The following is a 21,221-nucleotide window of genomic DNA, read 5'->3' as shown; positions in this document are numbered from 1 at the left end:
GGACAAATGCGCTGTGAAAGAGATCCACAGATTAACAATAATAAAAAGAGAGTGTTCAGGCTGTGCTGAAGAATAAAGGTGGACATGAGAATCCACCTCATACTAAATTATGTAAAATATTCAAATTGAATTTAACATGATAACATGATAAGGTTTAGTGAAGTTAAACGTTACCAGAGCCAGTGTAGCCAGCAAATTATTTGCTAAACCCTGATAGCTTGTGTTATATAAAGTTACAGCTCACTTTCCTGCCTCCCAAACCTGTTTAAGCTTTGGGGCCGTTTTGTTTTTCTTTTGTCTCATGACTTATTTGCAAATGATACATGTTGCTTAAGGAATTTTGATAATCACGTACAATTAACTTTATTCATTTTTTTATTGGTACATATAGATTTTACAGCTGAAGTAAACCAAAGATTTCATTTGCGGAGAAGAGGGGCAATAAAAGGGGCAATGAAAGGTCACAGCCTTGAGTTTAGTTGTTTTATATACTGCAACCATAGATACGATCGTCTTAGAAACCACTTGATCCCTTCCCTGATTTTGAATGTGAAAATAGATTTTATTCAAGTCAAGCTCACAATCACAACCACGTTTCTGGGAAGGTAAAGATATCATTATCTGCGTTTACAACACCTTTCTTACTATATATATATCACAAAAAATAAATCAACAGTTCTATAAAGTAAGGCACTTGGAATGGTTTTGTCCTTCGTGTTTGTCTACACATTATCTGAAGATGTAGCTCAATAAACTTTGACATCACAGTCGAATCTATTTCCAGGAAACCTGTCACAAAGAAAAATAATTAACCAAGAACATATTCAAATCAAGATAACTTGCTCACTCAGCCATCACCAGTTCATGGACAAACATACCCTCCATCTTCCCACTTATTCTTATTCCACATTTGTTGGATCCCAAGTAACATGTCTTCCATCATGCAAGCTTCCTAAAGCAGCCATGTCCTCGTCCTCCAGCTGGAATCCAAACACCTGTTTGTGTGTGTGTGTGTGAGAGAGGAAGATAAGAAGAGGAAAAGGATAATATGAAAAACAAAAATACCTGTGGCATTAAAAGTGAGATTGACTTCTCTCAGTTGTGATGATAAACTGCAGAAGAAGTTATTATGCATCTATATTTTTCATTTGTCATCTGACTGGAAAGATGGACATATTATGCCATTATTTAAACTATTTAACTTGTCAAGATCACTTTACATTTTGTAAACCTCAGTTAAGCCAGATGCATAAGTTTATTATGATGACCTCTAGTGGAAGCTACCAAACAAGGCACATTATTGTGTAAAAGTCTTGAGCCACCTCCTTTTTAAAAAAATCTGTATATTTTCTTAGAAAAATGTTAATAATTCCATACATTTTCCATTCGTAATTCATCACTAAATCCATCAGTTTTAACAAGGTCCCCAACAAAACTGACTGAAATGCAGGCGCAAACAATGACAGAGCCTCCACCGTGTTTTAAAGATGGCCGTACACAATCAGTATCGTACCTCTCTCCTGACCTTTGCATAAACTGACAATTATTTGAACCAAAACTTTCAGATTTGGATTCATCACTCCATAAGACCTGTTGCTACTGACATTAAGTCCAGTTCTTGTGTAATGTGGCATACTACCTGTTTTCCTCCCTTAAGAATGGCTTCTTAACAGCCAGCCTTCCACTGAGACCATTTCTGACGAAGCTTTAGTGAACAGTAGATGAACCAGATGCATCTCTCAGGTTCTGTCAGGTCTTTGCTTTTTTCCTGTTTCTTAAGATACTTTTCTTCTGCTGCAGAAGAACTTCTTTTGTCCTCCATTTGTCCTGTTTCCTTAATATTTTTAAGGACACACTGCACACAGTGCTGCAAGTTTTCCACTAATAGCTCTTTCTGAATCACCCTGTTGTAGTAAAATTTTTACATCTGTCAACTGTGTTTGGCATTTTCCATAGATTAGACTAAAGAAATTGGAACAAACAGGCTGCCAGTAACAAAGTGCGTAAAGATACAATTTAAAATTGGTTCTTTACCAAGTTTTCTCTGTGTTTCTATGTGTAGAGACAGCACTGATTCACCCCTTGAGTTCGCTGCCTTTTTTGTGTTGAATGATTTATTCCTCTGAAAATGGTCAGGTACAAGGACTGGACTAAAAATGGGTGTAAAAACAGCCAGTGCCCAAAGGAAAACTCTGAAACCACCTCAGAAAGCTGGCTCCTTAAAGGCAAAATATAAAGAAATTAAGGGTGGTTCAAGACCTTTGCACGGTGTTGTAACTGGGTTTAGATGAAGACATGATTTTGACTGTCTTGTCAAGAGACCATTTTAAACTTATCATAAACTTAGGCTACAGCTAAGCTTTATTTGAAATAATGTTCGATCACAACATGAACTTTTATTTTGTTTTTTCATTTTGTAGACTTTTTTAAAGGGTTCAAGAAAGTATGGAATGATCTTTAAACTCACTTCACAGTTTTCTTGTATCCTCTTCTTTTTGGTCGATTTTGGTATTGTCACAACTCCGTTCTTAGAAACACAAAATTGAAAATATTCAAGAATATTTAGAATTTCAGTAGACACAATATTTTCACACCAGGGATGGAAATCATGTGATGAGCGTGACAACCTGAATACTCCAGCGGATGCAGATCTGAGCTGGCGTGCGTCTGTGCTTTTCCGCTATCTGGAGAACAGTGGGATTGTTGAAGACTTGACCCTTGGCCAGAGGACTGTACCCTTCAAACACAATTCCCTCCTGACGACAGTATTGAATCAGGTGATTTGGCTGCTGGAAAGGATGGTACTCAACCTGATCGGTTAAAACAGCATATAAAACAATAAAGTCAATGAGCTGAAGGAAGTTTTATGGCATCCACCGCTTTTCTCCTAAACATTCAGGATATCAAGAAGAAAAGCCGTATGGGGAAAAAAATCTTAGCGCTACTGCAAATCAACCGGGCATAGATTAATATTGTACTTATGGATTATCTGCCCCAAGGGAAACCAACAAAAATAAGAAAAATGGACCAAGAATTGACCCTTGGGGAACACCACATAAGAGGAGGGATGAGGATTAGGATAATTCTTCCATCAAAGCAGAGATTAGATGCAGGTAATAATCAGAAAGGTGATTAATGAAAAATATTACTATGTGTGTGAAAACTACTTTAAAGGTGCAAGACGACAGAAACACAACTCAAAACACTTGTGGCTGACCCACTAAAAACTCTCACAAATACATTATCATACATACTGAAAAGTAGATCTTTCACTTACATACATATGTCAATCTTCCCTTCTGTTTTATATGTCTCACAACTAAGCCATCTTAAAGAAAGTCAGCCTGAGTATCTTTGCACAGATTCTAGCATAAATAAATGCTAAATAGATAAAACTACCTGGTTAACATGTGGCACCACAGTACAGTCTTCTTTCAGCTGTTCCAGGTGGTGGACCAGAAAATTGCTGACCCCAATAGCACGGCACACACCTATATTGGCAAACAGAGATATGTATGCTTTGTGAAATAAACTCTTTTACTACTATTAAGTGATATGTATTATCATCACTACCTCAGTGATTATCCAGCTGTAAAACTGAAGCTAGTCTTTTAATGAAATTATGAACATATATCCTGAGGATAAAATTAAGATAGTACAAAGAAATAATTGCATTGTATGGTAATTCTGATAATCTGATGTCATCCATGAAGCTAATCCCTTATCTCTAAGTTAATACCATGCATTTAGCATTTACCTTCCTTATAAAGTTCTTCCAAAGCTCTCCAGGTCTCAGCTCTCATCTCCCTGTTGGAACCACCAGGTGTCTTTGACCCTGGCCAGTGCATCAGGTACAGATCTTTAAAAACAACAGGGGTTAGAGGTCATGATGTAACAAAAGACAGCAAACTGCATTCAGTGTTGGTGAACAAGGATTAATTAAACTACATCACGAGCCATCACAGGTTTATTCAAGACGTTTGTTCTGCAGTGACATCCCAGAAAACTGTTTAACTGTTTTGAACTTTATCAATCAGACGGCATACCAAAATACTCGACCCCCATCTCCAAGCAGGAGTCCAGGCAGGCCTTTTTTGCAGCTGTATATCCATAGTCGCCGGGCCACAGTTTATTCGTGAGCCACAGATCACTTCGTGGAAGCCCACTTTCTCTGACAGCTTTACCCAATTCGGCCTCGCAGCCGTAACGCTTTGCTGTGTCAATGTGGCGGATGCCAAATTCAGTGAGGGCATACATAACTGCATCGTGGGCGTAACCACCATTATGTGATGTGCCTGGCAAAGAGAAAAACACACAACATTTATGCATTTAAAAAAAACAATGGTGATTATTATAATATAGACTTTATTATTCCCACACTGGGGGAATTCACATGTTACAGCAGCACAAAGGTCAGAAAGAAAAGGTGAATTAGAGACATATTAGAAACATGAAAACAGAAAAATAAATAAGATAAAATAGTGTACAAATTAAAAAGACAAAATACTATACAAGAGTGAAGCGTACTATGAGCAAATGGTTGCTATATAAAGTAAAATACACTAGAAGACATTTTAATTATAGTGTTATGTAGTTTAATTCAAACTTGACGGCGTATTAGCGCTGACACAAATATACAGTGTATTCATAAAAGGTATAAATACATACAAAATATCCACATATCCTGGATTAAAGGATACTGAAATACCCCTTTTTGTACGCAACTATTTATTAGTAGTATCAATTGTATTGGAGGAATTAGACCAAACGTTTGCCGGTGGATAAACTAGCGAACAGTAACACTACATATTTTTTCTTGAATTAAAACCTGATAGGTGTCAGTTTTACTTGTGGATTTACTTCCCTACTGCATTACTTAAAAGTTTTTAAACTAACCGATTCAGTTAAGAATCACTGTGTCCTAGGATTGCATAATGCTTCGTTACAAAAGGTTTGTGCTAGCTGATTTAAAAACAGTGACTGCCAGAGTAAAACACACCCAAACCAAGCACGGGGATCTGCAGACCATTGGAAAGTGGTACTGTAGGACAGTTCAGGACCGACGCCAACGGCATGTTCACTTCACCAGAGCTGAGCAATCTGGAAAAACGTGATATTTTGCTGTTAACAAGGAAAGTCATTCCTCGTTAACATATGTGTTAACATATGCTATTCTCCAAAAAAATAATACTATTAGTACACTTTTTTTCTTTAACAGTGCATAAGATTAACTTACCTTTGTTGTAACCACAAGGCGAGACTGGTTTTGTAAATTTTTAATTTAGTTGAACCTCCCTTTCACTTTAGACCAACTATTATTAACATTTTTGTACAGGCGAAGATATGCCCCTGAATTAAAAATCAAGCCCATTCGCTGAACAAACATGGCGACTGTTCATCAGAAAGCCGAAATACGCGAGTGAAAATATATTTACGAGGTTGTAACGTAGAAAATGTATTTATAATGAGTAAGAAAAAATATTCATTTAACAAGAAATTTTCTCTATAATAAAATAGCTGCGTGGCTGTTGAGTACCATAAGTTACGGCGGGTGTTAAATTGGAACCGCTCTTAACTTGTACACTCTTTGGAGAAAGTCAGCCAACATGGCGACCGTTTGAAAGAAAGGGGTTAAATGTTTGTAGTGCCAACAAAAATGAGGTGAGTTCTCCTTTCTAGAAAGAAAAATAGAATATGTCAAAATGTAACAGGCTAGATATGTTACGAGAGAGCCGACTAAACCGTTGTGTTCAAAACAAACGCTGGGCTAAAATCACGTTAAAGTTAGCTAAAATCAGTGCAACTACTTGCACAAGCTAAGCTGTCATTTCGGATACCCAAGATGGCTTAATTGATTTATTTTTCATCTTGCATGTTTAGTTATGGATGTCATATAATCCTAACATTTATCACAGGCCATAGATTAACTAATTTCTGCTTAGAATACAACAAATTATTCATAGAAACTGCATATATTGATTTTTTTTTCTTTTAAACTGGAGCTGAGATGGAAATATTAATAAATACTGCAAATCTGTGTGCAGGCTGCCCCGTTGTTGCTTTGGGCTCAGACGAACCTATTTGTTTTGGGCAATTCTGCTGATCCTCCTGGTTGGTGTAGTCTTGACAGCTCTGCTGCCACCTGCTGAGGACCAAAGAGGTGTTGGCATCTTGGAGGTGCTACGAAGGGCAACACCGCAAAAGCAGAATCCCGCACAGGTTCACCATGCTGACAGCTCGGGGGAGGAGGAGAAGTTTACCATCATCATCCAGACTTACAACCGCACAGACGTTTTGCTCAAACTCCTAAACCATTACCAGGGAGTACCTCATCTTCAGAGAATTATCATAGTATGGAACAACATTGGAGAGCAGACACCTGCAAAGCTGTGGAGCTCCTTGGGGCCTCATCCGGTCCAGGTAGTCTTCAAGGAGCAGACCAGCAACCGAATGCGCAACAGACTACAACCATTCCCTGAAATTGATACTGATGGTCAGTACATTTGTCAGCTTGCACCGTATGTATTATTTGTTATATTTAAATACATTTTAGTCAGTGAACAATAGTATTTTTGTTCTGCTCCTGTAGCTGTTCTGATGCTGGATGATGACACTCTCATCAGTGTACCTGACATCAGTTTTGCGTTTTCTGTCTGGAAGGTAATAAGTATCATAAACTTGGAAAATTTAACTGCAGATTTTAGCTGGCAAACCCTAAGTTGTTTTACTGTTGGGTTCCACAGCAATTTCCAGACCAGATTGTTGGGTTTGTACCGAGGAAACATGTCTCAACGGCAGCAGGAGTGTACAGCTATGGCAGCTTTGAGCTGCAGGATCCAGAAACAGCAGGAGGTGACGTGTAGGTTGTTTGTTTGTTTTTGTCCACATACCCTGCATGTTATTTGGGCCTGTACTATGAAGCATGCTTGACATACCCAGAATGTTTGTTGCTTATGTGGCTTCACTTATTTTTACATCAGTGTACATCAGTATACTTCTGTGTTTAATTTTAAACATATCAGTGAGAGAATAACAATCATGTCTTAGTATAAAGAATAATGATCATAGCATTTCTATAAGGATTCACAGATGTCAGAAAATTCGTGCAGGGAGATTGCCAAAGCTTTTGGAATGGATGTGAGGTAATGTGCAAAGACGGGACATATGTTTGCCTCTGGAACAAAAACTGGCCACAACAAATAGTGGGGAACCATGTGGGAAAGAAAAGTCCCAGAATTTTGTTTGTATTGTTGTTGGCACGGCATATAAAACACTGGGACATGACCACAAGGTAATTAACGAATGATGCGCCAAGGACAAGCATGACTGCTGGCAGTAACGTCAGCCACTCATATGGGTTACATCAAAAATCCACAGCAGAAGTCTAAATCAGCTTTAAGCGGTCACAAGAAAGTGGTTATAAACTTAATAGGTCCACTCTAGGTTTACCAGTCTGTCATGTGTTCATGTGAGCATGAACACATGAAAGAGGCAACTTCTGACCAATCACAGACGTGGGCAGATCTAACCGATCTGAGCGACCTGATTTTAGGAAGGAAGTTAAAACTGTGTCAGACCAGGCAATGTTAAGCTGTGTACAGTACAGGCTCAGAGCAACACGTGTTGCCAAAACAGTAGCGTGAGATTACAAGTATACAATTTAAATAGGCTTTATGAATGGAAAAGCACTATTATATTTATAAAGCCTAAGCTGAAGCCAGGAAGAAAATCTGGCAAAAATGCCATCTGTGTGAGTTAACAGACTTCTCAGTACTGTAGTGCTATCCTTAAGACACAGGATAATCTGTTATATCAATGCTTAAATGTGCAGAAAACAATTTGAACTTTATCTTTTCAGCTGAAACTATGGTGGTGGTGTTTAATGGCTTGAGTGCAAGTTAAGAAAATATATACAAATATAAATTAAAGACAGGCATGGCATGCTTGCAAGTGTATATTCACATTATAAAGGCGTGGAAGACAATAAAATCATTTTAGAAATAGAAATAAAGTTGCTCCTTTAGACGCTAGCTGTCCGTGGACATGTCCGACATGTGTTCCAGGAATGGTGGCACCATTTCCCAGAGAAACGATTGGTCAGTAGATGGTGAGTTTGTACTTGTTGACTTTGAGTTGAACATGAGAAAATCCAAGGCTTATTCCGGTAGCTTTGGCATAAACCCTGGTTTATGAAGAGGGTTCATTTCTTAAGGGGTAGTTTACCTTGAGAATATGTGCTGCAGACCTAACCAGTTGTGGAGCAGGTTATATTTGAGATTTGAGATCAAGAGATAAAACGTCACTTCCTACTGACCAATTCACTAGCTGGGACCACATTCTCATTTTAGGTTTGACAGCATTCCTAGTAAATAAATGGCTTGAGGATGAATTGAGGCTGCAGTTTGGGGAAGGCCTCAGGGGGGACTGGCGATGGCTCCCAGGCTGGGAAGATCCTCATGTGCTAATGAGAAGTGAATGAATTGTAAAAAAGGGAAGGGAGGATGGGGCACAAAGATGAGAATGAACAGCTTGTAGTGCTGGGGAGGGTCATATATTGATGGAGAACTGGAAGGGATGTGTATGGAGGTGTGGTACCACTCCTGAAATTTAGATAAATTCTGTCCACTTAGCTTTCTGGAAAATGGTGATAACATTGCTGTAAAATCCCCCGAGCCACTCTGAGCAGATAGTAAGAGGGTCTAATGTTTTTCATGAGTCTCTAAAGTCTTCTTTCCATGATGAGTAATAAATATAGATTCTTAGACACAACTAAACAGCAGCTGTTTTTCTTTCAACCTGCATTATCTAAGTATAAATTTCCACAGCAGCGAATCACCATCGTATTGCTGAAAATGCAGAGTTAACCCTGAATTTGCATTGCTGCGCCACTAATCCTGCTTCATAGTACAGGCCTCTGGCTAGGTGTACTTTGTTTTTTAAGCTTCCATCTCCCTGCATTCCCTGCAGATACTCCATGGTGTTAATTGGTGCTGCCTTCTTCCACCACCGCTATTTGCAGCTCTTTCAGGACCAGCCTCAAGCAGTGCATGCTTTAGTGGATGAAACACAGAACTGTGACGATATTGCCATGAACTTTGCCGTAGCTCTGTATTTAAGAAAACAATCAAAGTTGGGCAAAATGAACAGAGCCTCTGGGGTCTTTATCAAACCCGTGGACCTCCGCAACCTAGAAAAGGAGGCCAGCAGTGGATACCAGGGGATGTGGCATCGTCCCGAACACCTTCTCCAGAGGTCCTACTGCCTGAACAGGTTGACACAGATCTATGGCTTTATGCCTCTTTCCTTCTCCAACCTGATGGTCTCCCAGTTTGGCTTCCCCAGTTATGCAAACCACAAAAGCAGGGGCTGAGGAAGTGCTGCATTACTGATTGCTCTGGATAAAAAGTAGATGAGATATAGTGTTCTGGTAAGTCTGTTTGATTAACATCATGTGACAGGATGGAGGATAAGTTTGAATTATCTAACTCTGTGTGTGTGTGTGTGTGTGTGTGTGTGTGTGTGTGTGTGTGTGTACGGGTTCGTACTATCCTGGTGGGGACCAAAATCTGACTTTTACTATCCTGGTGGGGACTTTCTGCACCGTGGGGACCAAAATCCAGGTCCCCTCTGGGTTGAAAGCAATTTTCACACTCAAAATGCGGTTTTACTGTCAGGGTTACAATTAGGTTATGGTTAGGTTTAGGGTAAGGGTTAGGGTTAGGCATTCATTTTTAATGGTTAGGGTTAGGGTAAGGGGCTAGGGAAAGCATTATGTCAATGGGATGTCCCCACGAGGATAGCAAACCAGACATGTGTGTGTGTGTGTGTGTGTGTGTGTGTGTGTGTGTGTGAGTGTGAGAGAGAGAGAGAGAGAGAACTGTGCCTGGAAACTAAAAAATGAAAACTTTAATCCCATTGTACCTCTTTGATTTTTAGCCTACTCTTTTGAGTTTTAGGATTCTGAGCAGTTTTCTCATTCACAGCCCGACAGTGATGGACGCCTGATTTTTGGACAGCGAGGATTGTTAGAAGAATTTGCTGCACTTGCCCTTGTCTGATGAGATATTCATATTTGATAAGCTAATCTGTATTGTTTACCAGGAACTGCCTTAAAGTTACCTTGAAGCCAAAAAAGTGTCAGTCTTTGATCCATTTTGACAACTTAACTTGCTTTATTAGTAACAGATTTAGACTGTCATAAGATGTAGGTATGCTGTAGTTGTATTTAACCAAAAAAAAAACTTTCCACCAACGTATCTGAATAAAAAGGAATTGTGAAAAGCATTTAACAGTGACTCTTTATGTCCAGGACAGGAATGTGATTTGATAAATAAAATGTTTTCTCAGGGCATGAAATCATTATTATAATGGTGAAAATAATTGATTCCCTGTTGAATTTTGTAAATTTGCTCACTCACAAAGAAATGAACAGTTTCTAATTTTCTATGGCAGTGGTATTTTAATGGAGAAAGACAGAATATCAACCAGAAAAAACCCCCCCATCAAATTCAGCAGGGGGTGAAATACTTCCCCCACTGTATGAGTTCAGGTAGTAATCTGGAGATGTCGGCATCTGAAGAATTAACTGAGTGTGTTTTGGCACCATGAGTCGTGGTATCTTTGTTCCAAATTCTCATATGTGCCAACTATAGATTAAACGCTTCCAACAAAACTTATATTGTCATGAATAGTTTTGTCACAGCTTTAATTTTAAACATATTACTCTGCTGTGAGAAAAATATTTCTAACCAAAATAGTTACACTGCAGGGTTTGTTTTTTTTTTTGAAAAGTGACTTGGCCACTTTACTGTAAAAGAGGGGACAGATAAAGAGATTTGTTACCAAATGTATTATTTACATTGGTAGGTATAAGTGGGAGTGCCCATTTATCTAAAATCATTGGATATGCTTATTTGTTCTATTTTCTCTCAATGTAAAGCTAATAGTTTGAATGAGAGTGTTAATAGAGGAGAAGGATCAGACAATAAAATTCTTTGTTTTCTAATGTGGAATTTTTGTTCTTTTGTCTAGTGGCTAATGCAGTTTTCCAGAACAACATGAACACAAAAACATGGCCATTAAGGTTTTTAGCTTTGGATTACTAACACCTGTTTTCCACCAGTAATGTGCCTAGTCTGGTGCTGGTCGATGGCCATATTTTGGCAAGTGTCAGAACTGAAATTTTGCATACTATATCAGACGTTAGTGTCACACAGGGCCAAATCTGAATGCTACATTTGGAAATTAGTGGTAAATTACTTGCAGTAATGTCTTCCCATTGCTTCTCAAATCACTGAATCCAAGTGTTAGGAGACTGATTTTTGTGGTGCCACCATTCTTTGTTGGTGTAAATGTGTAGAACCAGTTTGAGATTTGGCAAAGCGTTGGTGGAAAATGACTAAATGAGGTAGCAGAGTTACAGATTACCGGTAGCATAACAGGTGCTTAAAGTCTACAAAGTAAACATCTCGACTGCAGCGCTAGATATGAAGTTTCACCTGCTTTTAAATTTCAAGTTTGCAAGGCATTAAATCAGCAAATGCTCTTTACTAACTTTGGATGTGAAAACTAGATTTATTTATTAATAACAGTCCACTCCATGTCACTGGATAAAAGTGTCCTTGCATATTCTTTTGGATGGGTTCCAGTTCTTTCACAAGAATTTCAGGGACTTATGATGTTGGTCCACCACCACCACCCCCGGGTCCACGTCCAGGCCTGGAACCTCGGCTGCCTGGTGAACGAATGTCATGCCACAACTTCACAAGGGGCTCCCTCTTCCTCCAGATGAGTTTATGACCATATGCCACATACCACCTGTATGAAGAGATGCATGGCACGGTAAAATGTGGAGAAAGCAGAACAAGATGCTCCCATTAGGCCACATTAAGACATATGAAAGGATTTAGACTGATCAAAGCAGTGCAGAATCATTGGATTCTTTTTTCATAACTGAATTCAAAAGCACAAAGCCTTCAAAACAACATTTTAACAATATTAGATATGTTCCACGGGCTTTAAGCTGTATTTGTGACTACATCTGCAGCTGTCACATGACCACAATTTTCACACTTGGGCCATGTTATGAGAGCAGGATATTAAAAAAACTGGGCAAAATCTGTCTGCTTATGTAAGTCTAAGAAAACAGTTAAACCCTCCAGAAAAAGTAAGTAATCAGATTTGGGATTAAGACAGTTTCATAAACCTTGGAACCTTGGAAAAATAAGACCTGACTCACACTCCAAAGAGGGCTCCGCCAAGGTGAGCTGCATGGTCAAACAGCCGCCATCCCAACAGAAGTCCTGCTGTATCAATGGCAACTAGCGCTTTCAGAGCCTAAATATAAACAAAGGCAAAGCTGCATTCAGTGACATGCATACTTCCACAGTCACTCATACATGTACCTTTTTATTTGGTCCATGCACACTCGCATCTCTTCCTGCAGCAAAAATGGGAAGGAAGACAAAAGCGACTCGAGCAACCACTCGTTATATCCGAGGTAGACAGAAGAGCATCTCTGAATGCACATGTCCAACCTTAAAGAAGATGGGCCACAGCAACAGAACCCCACAGTGGGTGCCACTCCTGTCAACTAAGAACTGAGGCTACAATTCCCATAGGACAACCAAAGATTGGAAAAACAATATCATTTAGACACAACAGCCTACCTGAGTATTGCTGCTGACCATGTTCATATGTTTATGACTACAGTGTGCAGGTCTTCTGATGGCTGCTTCCAGCGGGATAACACACCATGTCACAAAGGTCAGATCATCTCGAACTAGTTTCTTGAACATGACAATGAGCTGACTGTAGTCACCTTGTTGAATCAGTGCCATGAAAAACTGAGGCATTTCTGAAGGCAATATGGATTCCAATCGAGCACTTGTAAGGTGTACTTAATAAAGTGTCCAGTGAGTGTATGTAGGAAATATGAAGTGTGCAGCACTTACTGTTCCTGCTGTGAAAGTGACCATGGGAAGGAAGATTATGCCGAGCTTGGCCTCTGGCATCTTAGAGCAGATAGCAGCGAGCACTGCCATGACGGCGCCGGACTGTGGATCAAAAACAGTTACTATCACAGCCGTCCTTCATTTGAGTTGAGCTTTAAAATGGATTTTAGCAAATATCTTACCGCCCCTAATGATGGATAGAGACGCCCGGTGGCTGCCTTACATGTGTAACTGACCATAGTGGAAACCACACCTGAAAACACATACAGCTGAAAAACAAACATTTGGTAGCCTTTCTTACTTCCTGTTACCTATATTCTCAATAATCAGCCATGCATAATACTGAAAGGCCCTAAAAGTTTGAGTGTCCCAAAATTAAAATAAGGTTGTTTTGTTTTGTTTTTTAAGTTTTTGTGCTGTAATAAATGATGGATGGGATAACAGCCAGTTTCAGTCAAACATGAAGCAAAGAGATCATTAAACTATCCACCCTGGATTAAACACTAATGTTAAAAATATTCAAGTATTGTGTTTAGATTTAATAAATGTTATCAGACTCCAGTTGTGTGCTTTATTTGACTCACCAGCAGACAGGTAAACTGCAAGAAACTGCTCTTTCCCCAAAAGAGAGACGATCCCTGAGGAGAATATCCATAGGACATACATGTTAGCCACCATGTGGATGATGGAGTAGTGACTGAAGGAGGACAGGGCCATGGGAAGACAGCGTGTTTCTGGAAGAGGAAGAGGAGAGGGAAAAAAATGCACACACTGCAAACACAAAGAGGACATGATCGTGTAGCACAGGTGAACTCACTGGAGGCTGGGTTGGACGTGAAGTACTTAAGCATACTTCTCTGCATTGAAGGGATCCGCCAACAGCAGAGGACTGCGGCATTTAGTGCGATAATACCTAGAAAAAATTAATAAATAAAGGTGCCAACTATGAAAAAATGCAAAGTGATAAATAAAAAACAAAAAAAATAGACACATGGGGTTGGGTATCGTCACTGATTTCTAGAATCGATTTGATTCCGATTTACAAGCACAAGGTCCCGAATCGATTCCATTCCATTCGATTTGAATCGGGGGAAATTTTGCCTCAGACAGTCAGAAATATTATAATTCTGATCACTAATCAGTACATATCCATATTTTATATCTATAAAAAGAAAGCTGACACTTGTGAGACTTTATCAAAGGTGTGAGCATCACAGCAGATGCCTTTGTGTCAAAGTAACAGAGGATAAAACACAGAAAAACATGAAGGCGATTTTCCTGGCCTGACTTTTTATAGCAGATAACCTTAAAAATATTCTGCAGTAGAATAAAAACTGAAGAAAACCATGAATCAACATATGAACATTACCTGATGCTTTCTATTAGAGATACAGTTAAGCATTTTGCAATTTTGCGTAATTTAAAAAGTTTAAATTTCTTCAGTATTGAACACCAAAAATGCGGCTTTCTTGTCGGAAGTCATTTAAGTAAAAAAGAAAAAAAAAAACACAGCGGCCGACAGCACTGTAAAAGACTGGTAGGTAATAAGCAAGTGAATGGGAAACTGTACTTAAAGTACACTGAGAGAGAGAGAGAGCTGTGCATGAAGTATGATTTTATTGTGGTGGAGGCAAAACAGCAAGTAAGAAGGAATTCATGATGATGTTTATGTGAAGCGTAGTTTGGATCTTCTTTTGCGGCTGGTTCAATCAACTTTGGTTGGAGAGACACAAAACCTGCAGCTTCAGAATCTAGCACAATAAAAGATTTAAACACAAAGCGCGGACCAGACGCATCAAAATGAGTGAGCTGTCGGCTTTCAGCCCCGACGGCGTGTCCGTGTACGTCCCATCGGGCGAGAAAGCATCGGGTCCGCGCTCTGTTTACGTCTTTGTGCAGAATCCGTGTACCTGCTCTCATTTACTGTTTTAGCTGTTTGGTGGTTGTCAAAATTTTGTGAGATTTATCCTGAGATTCTGGCGTTTCAGACAAAATACATTTATATTTAAAAATCGATTCAGGATTTTAATGAATCGATATCACACTATTCAAGCTAGAATCGATTTTAAATCGGAAAATCGATAATCAAAACCCACCCCCGCACACACACTGCAAAGATGTTGACTGTGTAAAATAATACCAATGACAGTCTTCTGTCCCTCTGTGAAACTGTTCCAGAAGTCATCCACCATGGACACCAGGAGAATGAGCTGTCGCTGGAAGCTGGACAGCTGGTTCCACCAGTCGTGCCAGTATGCCATGTCCTGGGTGCCCTGGGAACATGTGGAAGGTTCACAGAGTCTCTGTGAGCAGCTTGTAAATCAAACCAGTAATGCAATCTGCAAGCAGAGGAGATGTGCAATAATGTGGATCATCAAAGTGCTCACCTGCATGTCTTTTTCTGACTTCTCTTCATCTTTTGCAGTCTGAAGTCTTGACTTTAGACTCTCATACTGGAGAATGGCCGCCGCACCAAAGGAGCAGCCTGTAAACTGAAATGGAGTCAGAAAACAGCCAGAAGCACTCTACTGTCCCAAACATCAGTGTACCATGCATCCATTTCATCACTACACATCAGCAGTAGAAAACTGGGGGGGGACCTACCCCTACTGTGAACATCAGCGGTGTGAAAAGTGTCGGCCTGGGGACTTTAGGAGGAGGCTGGGGCACCGGGGTGCCAGCCTCAGTGGCTGAGGTGTTTGTTTCCTGCGTGGCATTTTTTTTCTTTATGTCTGGCCTTTTGGCCTCCCGACGAAATCCACACCTCTGCTGGTTGTAGGGGTTAAGACTGCCAGGAGAAGGAGGCAGCTTTTAAAGCAGGCAGTTGTTGAAATATACACAAAAAAGTATAAAATCAATGTTCAGTTTAGGGGAAGAACATAAAAGTCCTGCTTTGAAAACTAATTTTCCTTTTTTGTTGCTGTTGTTGTAAAATTACAGCTACTGCTGGTTGTAGAGTTACAAAAAAATTAATGCATCCGTAATAAAAGCTAATAATACTGAGAACAATCCAAGGACCCACAATGTATAAATCTACACGGGTAGCATGCCTCACAGTGGCTCCATAACTACTTATTGTTAGTATCAGTATCAATAATAAAAGCACGACATGCTGTTTGAGGCACTCAGTTCGTTTACTGAAAAACAGAAAGACTACAGTAATTCGTATACGCTTCGATATCGCAGGTTACGGCTGTAAGCAAATGAAACATGAAGCTGTCTTCAGCTTTGTGGATCTCCCTGCAATGACAGTCGGAACAGTTAGGTAAGCACGGGCTGCGGCTGGTGGAGAAGTAAACACACACATCCTGTCAGTGTTACGCCTGTGCAGACAGACGCTGCGACCACAGCGACCTTGTGTTTGCTCACCTGGAGCTTCGTGGAGTGGTGTTCTGGGATCTCACGAACTCTGTTTTGGCCCATTTTATCGCGTATCCTCTCCACGCCATGATTGTGTTGACCTTCCGCTTCAAGCCCGTCCCACCACCACACTGTAGCTGATGCTGCGTTCACGGACTCATGTAAAAGCCAACATTTGTAACTTGGTTGTATAATTCTGCATCTACAGGCAGCTCTTGCGCTGTGTCTGACTATATACATTCGGTTCACAGTATCTATTTAACTTAAATTGGTTATCTTATATTTAGTTGTGGCGTTAGTATTGTCAGTTTGATTTTTATTGGGTGGACACAGAGCTGCACAACACCAAAGGGTCAAAATCCTTGCATGCTTATAAATACAATAGAAGGTTATTTTGCCATAACCGTTCAGCTGTGCAACAGTAAATACTCCACAGGCCTCTGTTAGCGTCTCTTTTGTTTGGTATAATCAGCTCCCTCTAGTGGCGCATTGACGCACAGATTTGTCAGAACAAAAGCGCTTTCAACAGTGGTTAAATTGTTACACGTGTAGCAACTATTCAGTTTTTGTTTGTTTGTTTGTGATGGGATGTGCTACAATATCCGCAAATTTAACAATTTAACAGTAAAACAGTTTTTTACTCCAGTGTGAGTATCTCATACTTCTGGATGCCTATCCACAGCACTGATTTTTAACCAGTAAAGATAGTGCTTCATCAAAATATAATTTATAGTTTGTGGTAGTTATACTTTCCGTCTTTTGTGTTTATTTAACTACATTTCAGGGCAATAATATTCACTGTACTATCTTTACAGCTGACTCCAGTGTCTGACACATACAGCAAGGATCTGTAGGTGACATGAAAATGAGGGAACTGCAGAAAAGCCACTAATTTCCAGGGGGGTTATGACCCACCCAATAATCAGACCCAACCAATATAACCCCCCGATAAAATTATGAATTATCTTGCATAAATAGGCTGTTGATTTTCTTTATTCATTTCAGTTATTACCAGCAAAATAGTTGCATGTTTAATCATCTGGGAATTTACCCAGATTTATTTATTTATTTACACAGAGATCTTGACTCCCTCAATGTTCAGCACAAAGTTACGCCGATGTATGCACTCACTCAGCAGTATTCAATTTTATTTATAAAGTATCAAATCACAACAACCGTTACCTCAAGGCGCTTTATATTGTGAGGTAAAAACCCTACAATAATACAGGGAAACACTAACAATCAGACAACACCCTGTGAGCAAGCGCTTTGGCAAAGGTGGGAAGGAAAAACTCCCTTTTAACAGGAAGAAACCTCTGGCAGAACCAGGCTCAGGAAGGGGCAGCCTCGTGATGCAACCGCTTCACGCTGTGAGAGGAAGACACGCTGTGGAAGACAGCCAGAGATTAATAATAACTCATAATTAAATGCAGAGAGGTGTATAAACACATGGAGAGTGAAAAGAGTTGAGAGCAGGGGGCCTGGAAGCTGAAGGCTCTGCCTCCCATTCTACTGTTAATACTCTAGGAACCACAAGTAAGCCTGCAGTCTGAGAGCAAAGTGCTCTGCTGTGGTGATACAGCACTATAAGGTCATTAAGATAAGATGGGGCCTGATTATACAAGACCTTTTATGTGATGGGAAGGGTTTTAAATTAGATTCTGGATTTAACAGGGAGCCAATGAAGAGAAGCCGGTATAGGAGAAATATGCTCTCTCTTTCTTGTCCCTGTCAGTACTCTCGTGGCAGCATTTTGGATCAACTGACTGCTTTCAACAGTATTGATGAACAAGATGAAGAGAACTGTATTGGAGCAGTTACTACACATTGACCTCACAACTTTAGGTTGAAAATAATAAGCCACCAATGACATGCTGAAGAGCCATTGTGCATTTCATCTTTAACAAAAGAAGCCAAGATGAAGTTGAATCAGAATGATGGGAAGAGAAAAGTATAGCGAAGGAGAGAGACAGCTCATGCGCTGGAATGTACCACATTATTTCTCAAACGCCGTGGAGGCAATGTAATTGCTGCTGGTGTTCAGTGTTCGTGTGACTGCTGATAGAAGCAGGAGGATGAATTCTGTGGATGTGTACAGGTTTCTGCTCAGATTCAGACAAATGCCGCATTGGATGATGCTTCACATTGCAAATAGATAATGACCCAAAGCATACTGCAAAAGCAACCCAAGAGTTTCTCGAGGCAAAGATATGGGATGGATATTGTTCAGTGGCAGAGTTAGTGCCCAACAGAGTGTGATTTTGAGTTACTGCAGACAAAACTAAAGACAAAAAGACTCACAAACAAGCAGCAACTGAACATCTCGAGGGAGGAAGCAGTCTTTGCTGACGTCCATGGGTTCTAGACTTCAGGCAGTCACTGACAGCAAAGGATTTTTATCCGAGTACTAAAATGTATCCTTATATTTAAAATGACCTTACTTTATCCAGTTGCTTTTGAGCCCCTGAAAACACTGGACTGTGTATAAAAGTGGATGTATTTTCCCAATAATTAATACATTACTTCTGTTAAACCCGTTAAATTAAAGCTGAAAGTCTGCACCCTAACCACAGCTTGATTGTCTGAATTAAAATGCACTGTGGTGACAGGTAAAATTACAAAAGCAGTGTCACTGTCCAAAACATTATGGACCTAACAGTCTTTCAAAATCCTATCCTGTATTGAACTAATTAAGAGAATAGGTGACAATGACTCTATGAATTTGTCTTTTTATTTAACATTTTCAGAGCCTGCTTAAAGAATTTCCCTAATGATTGCTACAGCTATTAACATGTTAGGCTTTCACATGAGCAAAACATTGAATGAAAGACTTCCTTACCTCTTCCTTTCAAAAAAATCCAATTTTTTCCAATTAAATTATAAATACACAAAAGTTTGCCTTCATGAAAACAAGAAGCACTGTAAAACGTGGACAGTAACTGAGCAATATTGATGACATTAGGTGATGCTATTGGCATCTGGACAAGTTCCACAAACTTCTCCCAGGCCAGCCACTGACTCCAGAAATAGGTGAAGAAGGGAGAATTTTGCAGCGGGAAGGCTGCACTGCAGTGTCTGCAGAGGAGAGCTCTCCTCCGATGCAATATCTGCACTTGCTGGGCTGTTTTAGCTCTACACAATACTGCACAGAGAAAGCCAGAAAAAGAGTTAAAAGGTAGGACTGATGGGGCACACAAGCGATTCATCTTAAGTGAAGCAGACAATGCATCTCCTGGGTACATTATAATACAATCTGACTTCTGCAAGAAAATTATATAGTCATACAGAGGGAACAGGGTGTGTAGCTGTTTCAGGACAAAGATATTGTGTACAAAGGCAGGGACAGCAGCATGCCTTTGCCACTGTATGGGGCAAGGACACACTGCCAAGTTAGATGATATCCTATGGGTGCAGGTCTGGGGCAGGGGAGGACACAGAGATACACAAGAGAGGAGTTAGGGGAGGAGAGATGAAGAAAGGAGAGGAAGGAAGGGATAGGAGACAGGCAGGGAGACCGGATGGGAGAGGAGGGAGAGGTAAGAGAGTAGACAAAAAAAAGAGGGTGAGAATATAGAATATTTCAGGTGTCAAAGAGTAAACTTAAAGCTGTTGCTCATTTGGATTTTCATTAAAGAGATGAACACACATACAAAGCTTTCACTGAATCTGTAGAAGACTTTATGTGTCTTTCTGATCAATGCAGTCTCTCCCCCCCCCCCCCCCCCCCCCCCCCCCGAAAGAGAAAGGTGTTCTCTTTCAGGTCCTCTCATTGATTTGCTGTGAACTGACGCCCGCCAGGATTCGCCTGTGTTGGCAGCAGGGCAGCCAGTCCTCGGCACATGTGACAGGAAGCATAACGTCTGAAATCAGAGCAACTTTTCATTCATGTATGACGGCCTCTCGTGCCACTGCAACTGTGACCACATGGAGAAAATATTAAAGCTACTCTGACATTCAACCTCCCGGCTTTGCACTGTGATTTGGAGCTACAGGCATGACGCGGAACGTCATTTGGCCTTCAGGTTTCTATTACAGCTCAAAGGCTAGAAACATCTTATACCAGCAGCTCATTCTTTTTATACCATCAGAGGAAACTCTAGCTGTTGTCATAGCGTCCCATCAGAGTGCTGACAGGGCGCTTTCCAAGACACTGATCAATGGACCAGTTAGATAATACCACACTAGTTGTTTTCTGTTTTTTTTTTACTGCATACATTTTGAGACTCAGTGCAGGATTGTGGTATTCTTCTCCTTCGGCTGATAGACAGAATCATGCTGTGAGAATTGAAGACTCGGGATTTCAGTGCTGATGTTGGTTTTGCACAAAATAACAGAGGACAGCAACAAAACACAACAACATCAACCTTTCAGTACTCCTACTGATTAATAGGAATACAACAAATCTGTTTGTGTGTGTGTTTCTTTTTTATTTAACAAGGGATAGAAAAAAACACTCATCACAGAACAAGAGCGGCACTTGAATAAAGGTGAAAGCAGCGTACTCTTACTCACAGACTGTGCCTTTGTGTACATATCTGTCCTGGCAGTTCATGATGATGTGATTTCATTACACAACACTAGTTTACACTGAAACAGCTCACTCTGAATGCACAGCCTTTGTGTTCACTGTTCTGTGTATCTATCATAATTCTGCTGCAGTATAATCAAATAATAGGCACAATAAAGCGTCAAATGCTCAGGACACAGTTATTGATCTGATTCATTCATTAAATATTAATGTCTCTCAGCAAAAATATCATATACCTTTGCAACAAGTACAACATGTACATTACGTGGTCAGCAACTGTGGGAGGGAGGGGCTCTTAATTTTGCAGAGATCCGTTCAAAATATGAAAGAGAATTGAATTTATGGGGTGCTATAGCACTACATTTGCTCTCAAATGGTCC

General features: G+C 40.1%; 3 protein-coding genes across 4 annotated transcripts; 1 reads left to right on the top strand and 2 right to left on the bottom strand.

Moving 5' to 3' along the window:
• Positions 1-364: 364 nt before the first annotated feature.
• On the bottom strand, positions 365-5,324 carry zgc:110366 (uncharacterized protein LOC550476 homolog). The gene is made up of 9 exons (XM_063462599.1): positions 5,237-5,324; positions 5,000-5,100; positions 4,047-4,295; positions 3,758-3,859; positions 3,400-3,491; positions 2,628-2,810; positions 2,468-2,527; positions 879-995; positions 365-789 (listed from the first exon to the last, which is right to left on the bottom strand). The coding sequence occupies exons 2-8, from the start codon at positions 5,073-5,075 to the stop codon at positions 900-902; spliced, it is 858 nt and encodes a 285-aa protein (XP_063318669.1). The 5' UTR covers positions 5,076-5,100; positions 5,237-5,324; the 3' UTR covers positions 365-789; positions 879-899.
• A 193-nt stretch (positions 5,325-5,517) lies between these two features.
• On the top strand, positions 5,518-10,091 carry extl2 (exostosin-like glycosyltransferase 2). The gene is made up of 6 exons (XM_063462591.1): positions 5,518-5,661; positions 6,045-6,493; positions 6,590-6,660; positions 6,744-6,859; positions 8,968-9,427; positions 9,984-10,091. The coding sequence occupies exons 1-5, from the start codon at positions 5,636-5,638 to the stop codon at positions 9,368-9,370; spliced, it is 1,065 nt and encodes a 354-aa protein (XP_063318661.1). The 5' UTR covers positions 5,518-5,635; the 3' UTR covers positions 9,371-9,427; positions 9,984-10,091.
• Positions 10,092-11,662: 1,571 nt separating this feature from the next.
• Positions 11,663-16,429, bottom strand: parla (presenilin associated, rhomboid-like a). Of its 2 annotated transcripts, none has more exons than XM_063462589.1 (10): positions 16,323-16,429; positions 15,558-15,741; positions 15,341-15,445; positions 15,094-15,226; positions 13,771-13,866; positions 13,538-13,687; positions 13,136-13,206; positions 12,954-13,055; positions 12,239-12,336; positions 11,663-11,817 (listed from the first exon to the last, which is right to left on the bottom strand). In XM_063462589.1, exons 1-10 carry the CDS (start codon positions 16,400-16,402, stop codon positions 11,673-11,675), a joined length of 1,164 nt encoding a protein of 387 aa, XP_063318659.1. In that variant the 5' UTR covers positions 16,403-16,429; the 3' UTR covers positions 11,663-11,672. The 2 variants fall into 2 exon arrangements, with proteins under 2 accessions (XP_063318659.1, XP_063318660.1); XM_063462590.1 differs by having other exon boundaries at positions 13,538-13,591.
• Between the last annotated feature and the right edge of the window lie 4,792 nt (positions 16,430-21,221).

This window comes from Pelmatolapia mariae, linkage group LG18 (assembly GCF_036321145.2).
Source record: "Pelmatolapia mariae isolate MD_Pm_ZW linkage group LG18, Pm_UMD_F_2, whole genome shotgun sequence".
Taxonomy (NCBI): Eukaryota; Metazoa; Chordata; class Actinopteri; order Cichliformes; family Cichlidae; genus Pelmatolapia; species Pelmatolapia mariae.
This window is presented reverse-complemented; position numbering and strand designations above follow the sequence as displayed.

Coding starts and splice junctions, on each gene's coding strand:
- zgc:110366 (XM_063462599.1), bottom strand. CDS start 5,075: ATGCCGTTGGCGTCGGTCCTGAACTGTCCTACAGTACCACTTTCCAAT. Junction 3,492..3,757: donor GGAAGAACTTTATAAGGAAG/GTAAATGCTAAA, acceptor TTGCCAATATAG/GTGTGTGCCGTGCTATTGGG. Junction 2,528..2,627: donor GCATCCGCTGGAGTATTCAG/GTTGTCACGCTC, acceptor TGTGTTTCTAAG/AACGGAGTTGTGACAATACC.
- extl2 (XM_063462591.1), top strand. CDS start 5,636: ATGTTTGTAGTGCCAACAAAAATGAG. Junction 5,662..6,044: donor GTAGTGCCAACAAAAATGAG/GTGAGTTCTCCT, acceptor ATCTGTGTGCAG/GCTGCCCCGTTGTTGCTTTG. Junction 6,860..8,967: donor GAAACAGCAGGAGGTGACGT/GTAGGTTGTTTG, acceptor CATTCCCTGCAG/ATACTCCATGGTGTTAATTG.
- parla (XM_063462589.1), bottom strand. CDS start 16,402: ATGGCGTGGAGAGGATACGCGATAAAATGGGCCAAAACAGAGTTCGTG. Junction 15,742..16,322: donor ACCACTCCACGAAGCTCCAG/GTGAGCAAACAC, acceptor TTCTCCTGGCAG/TCTTAACCCCTACAACCAGC. Junction 11,818..12,238: donor GGCGGAGCCCTCTTTGGAGT/GTGAGTCAGGTC, acceptor CTCTTCATACAG/GTGGTATGTGGCATATGGTC.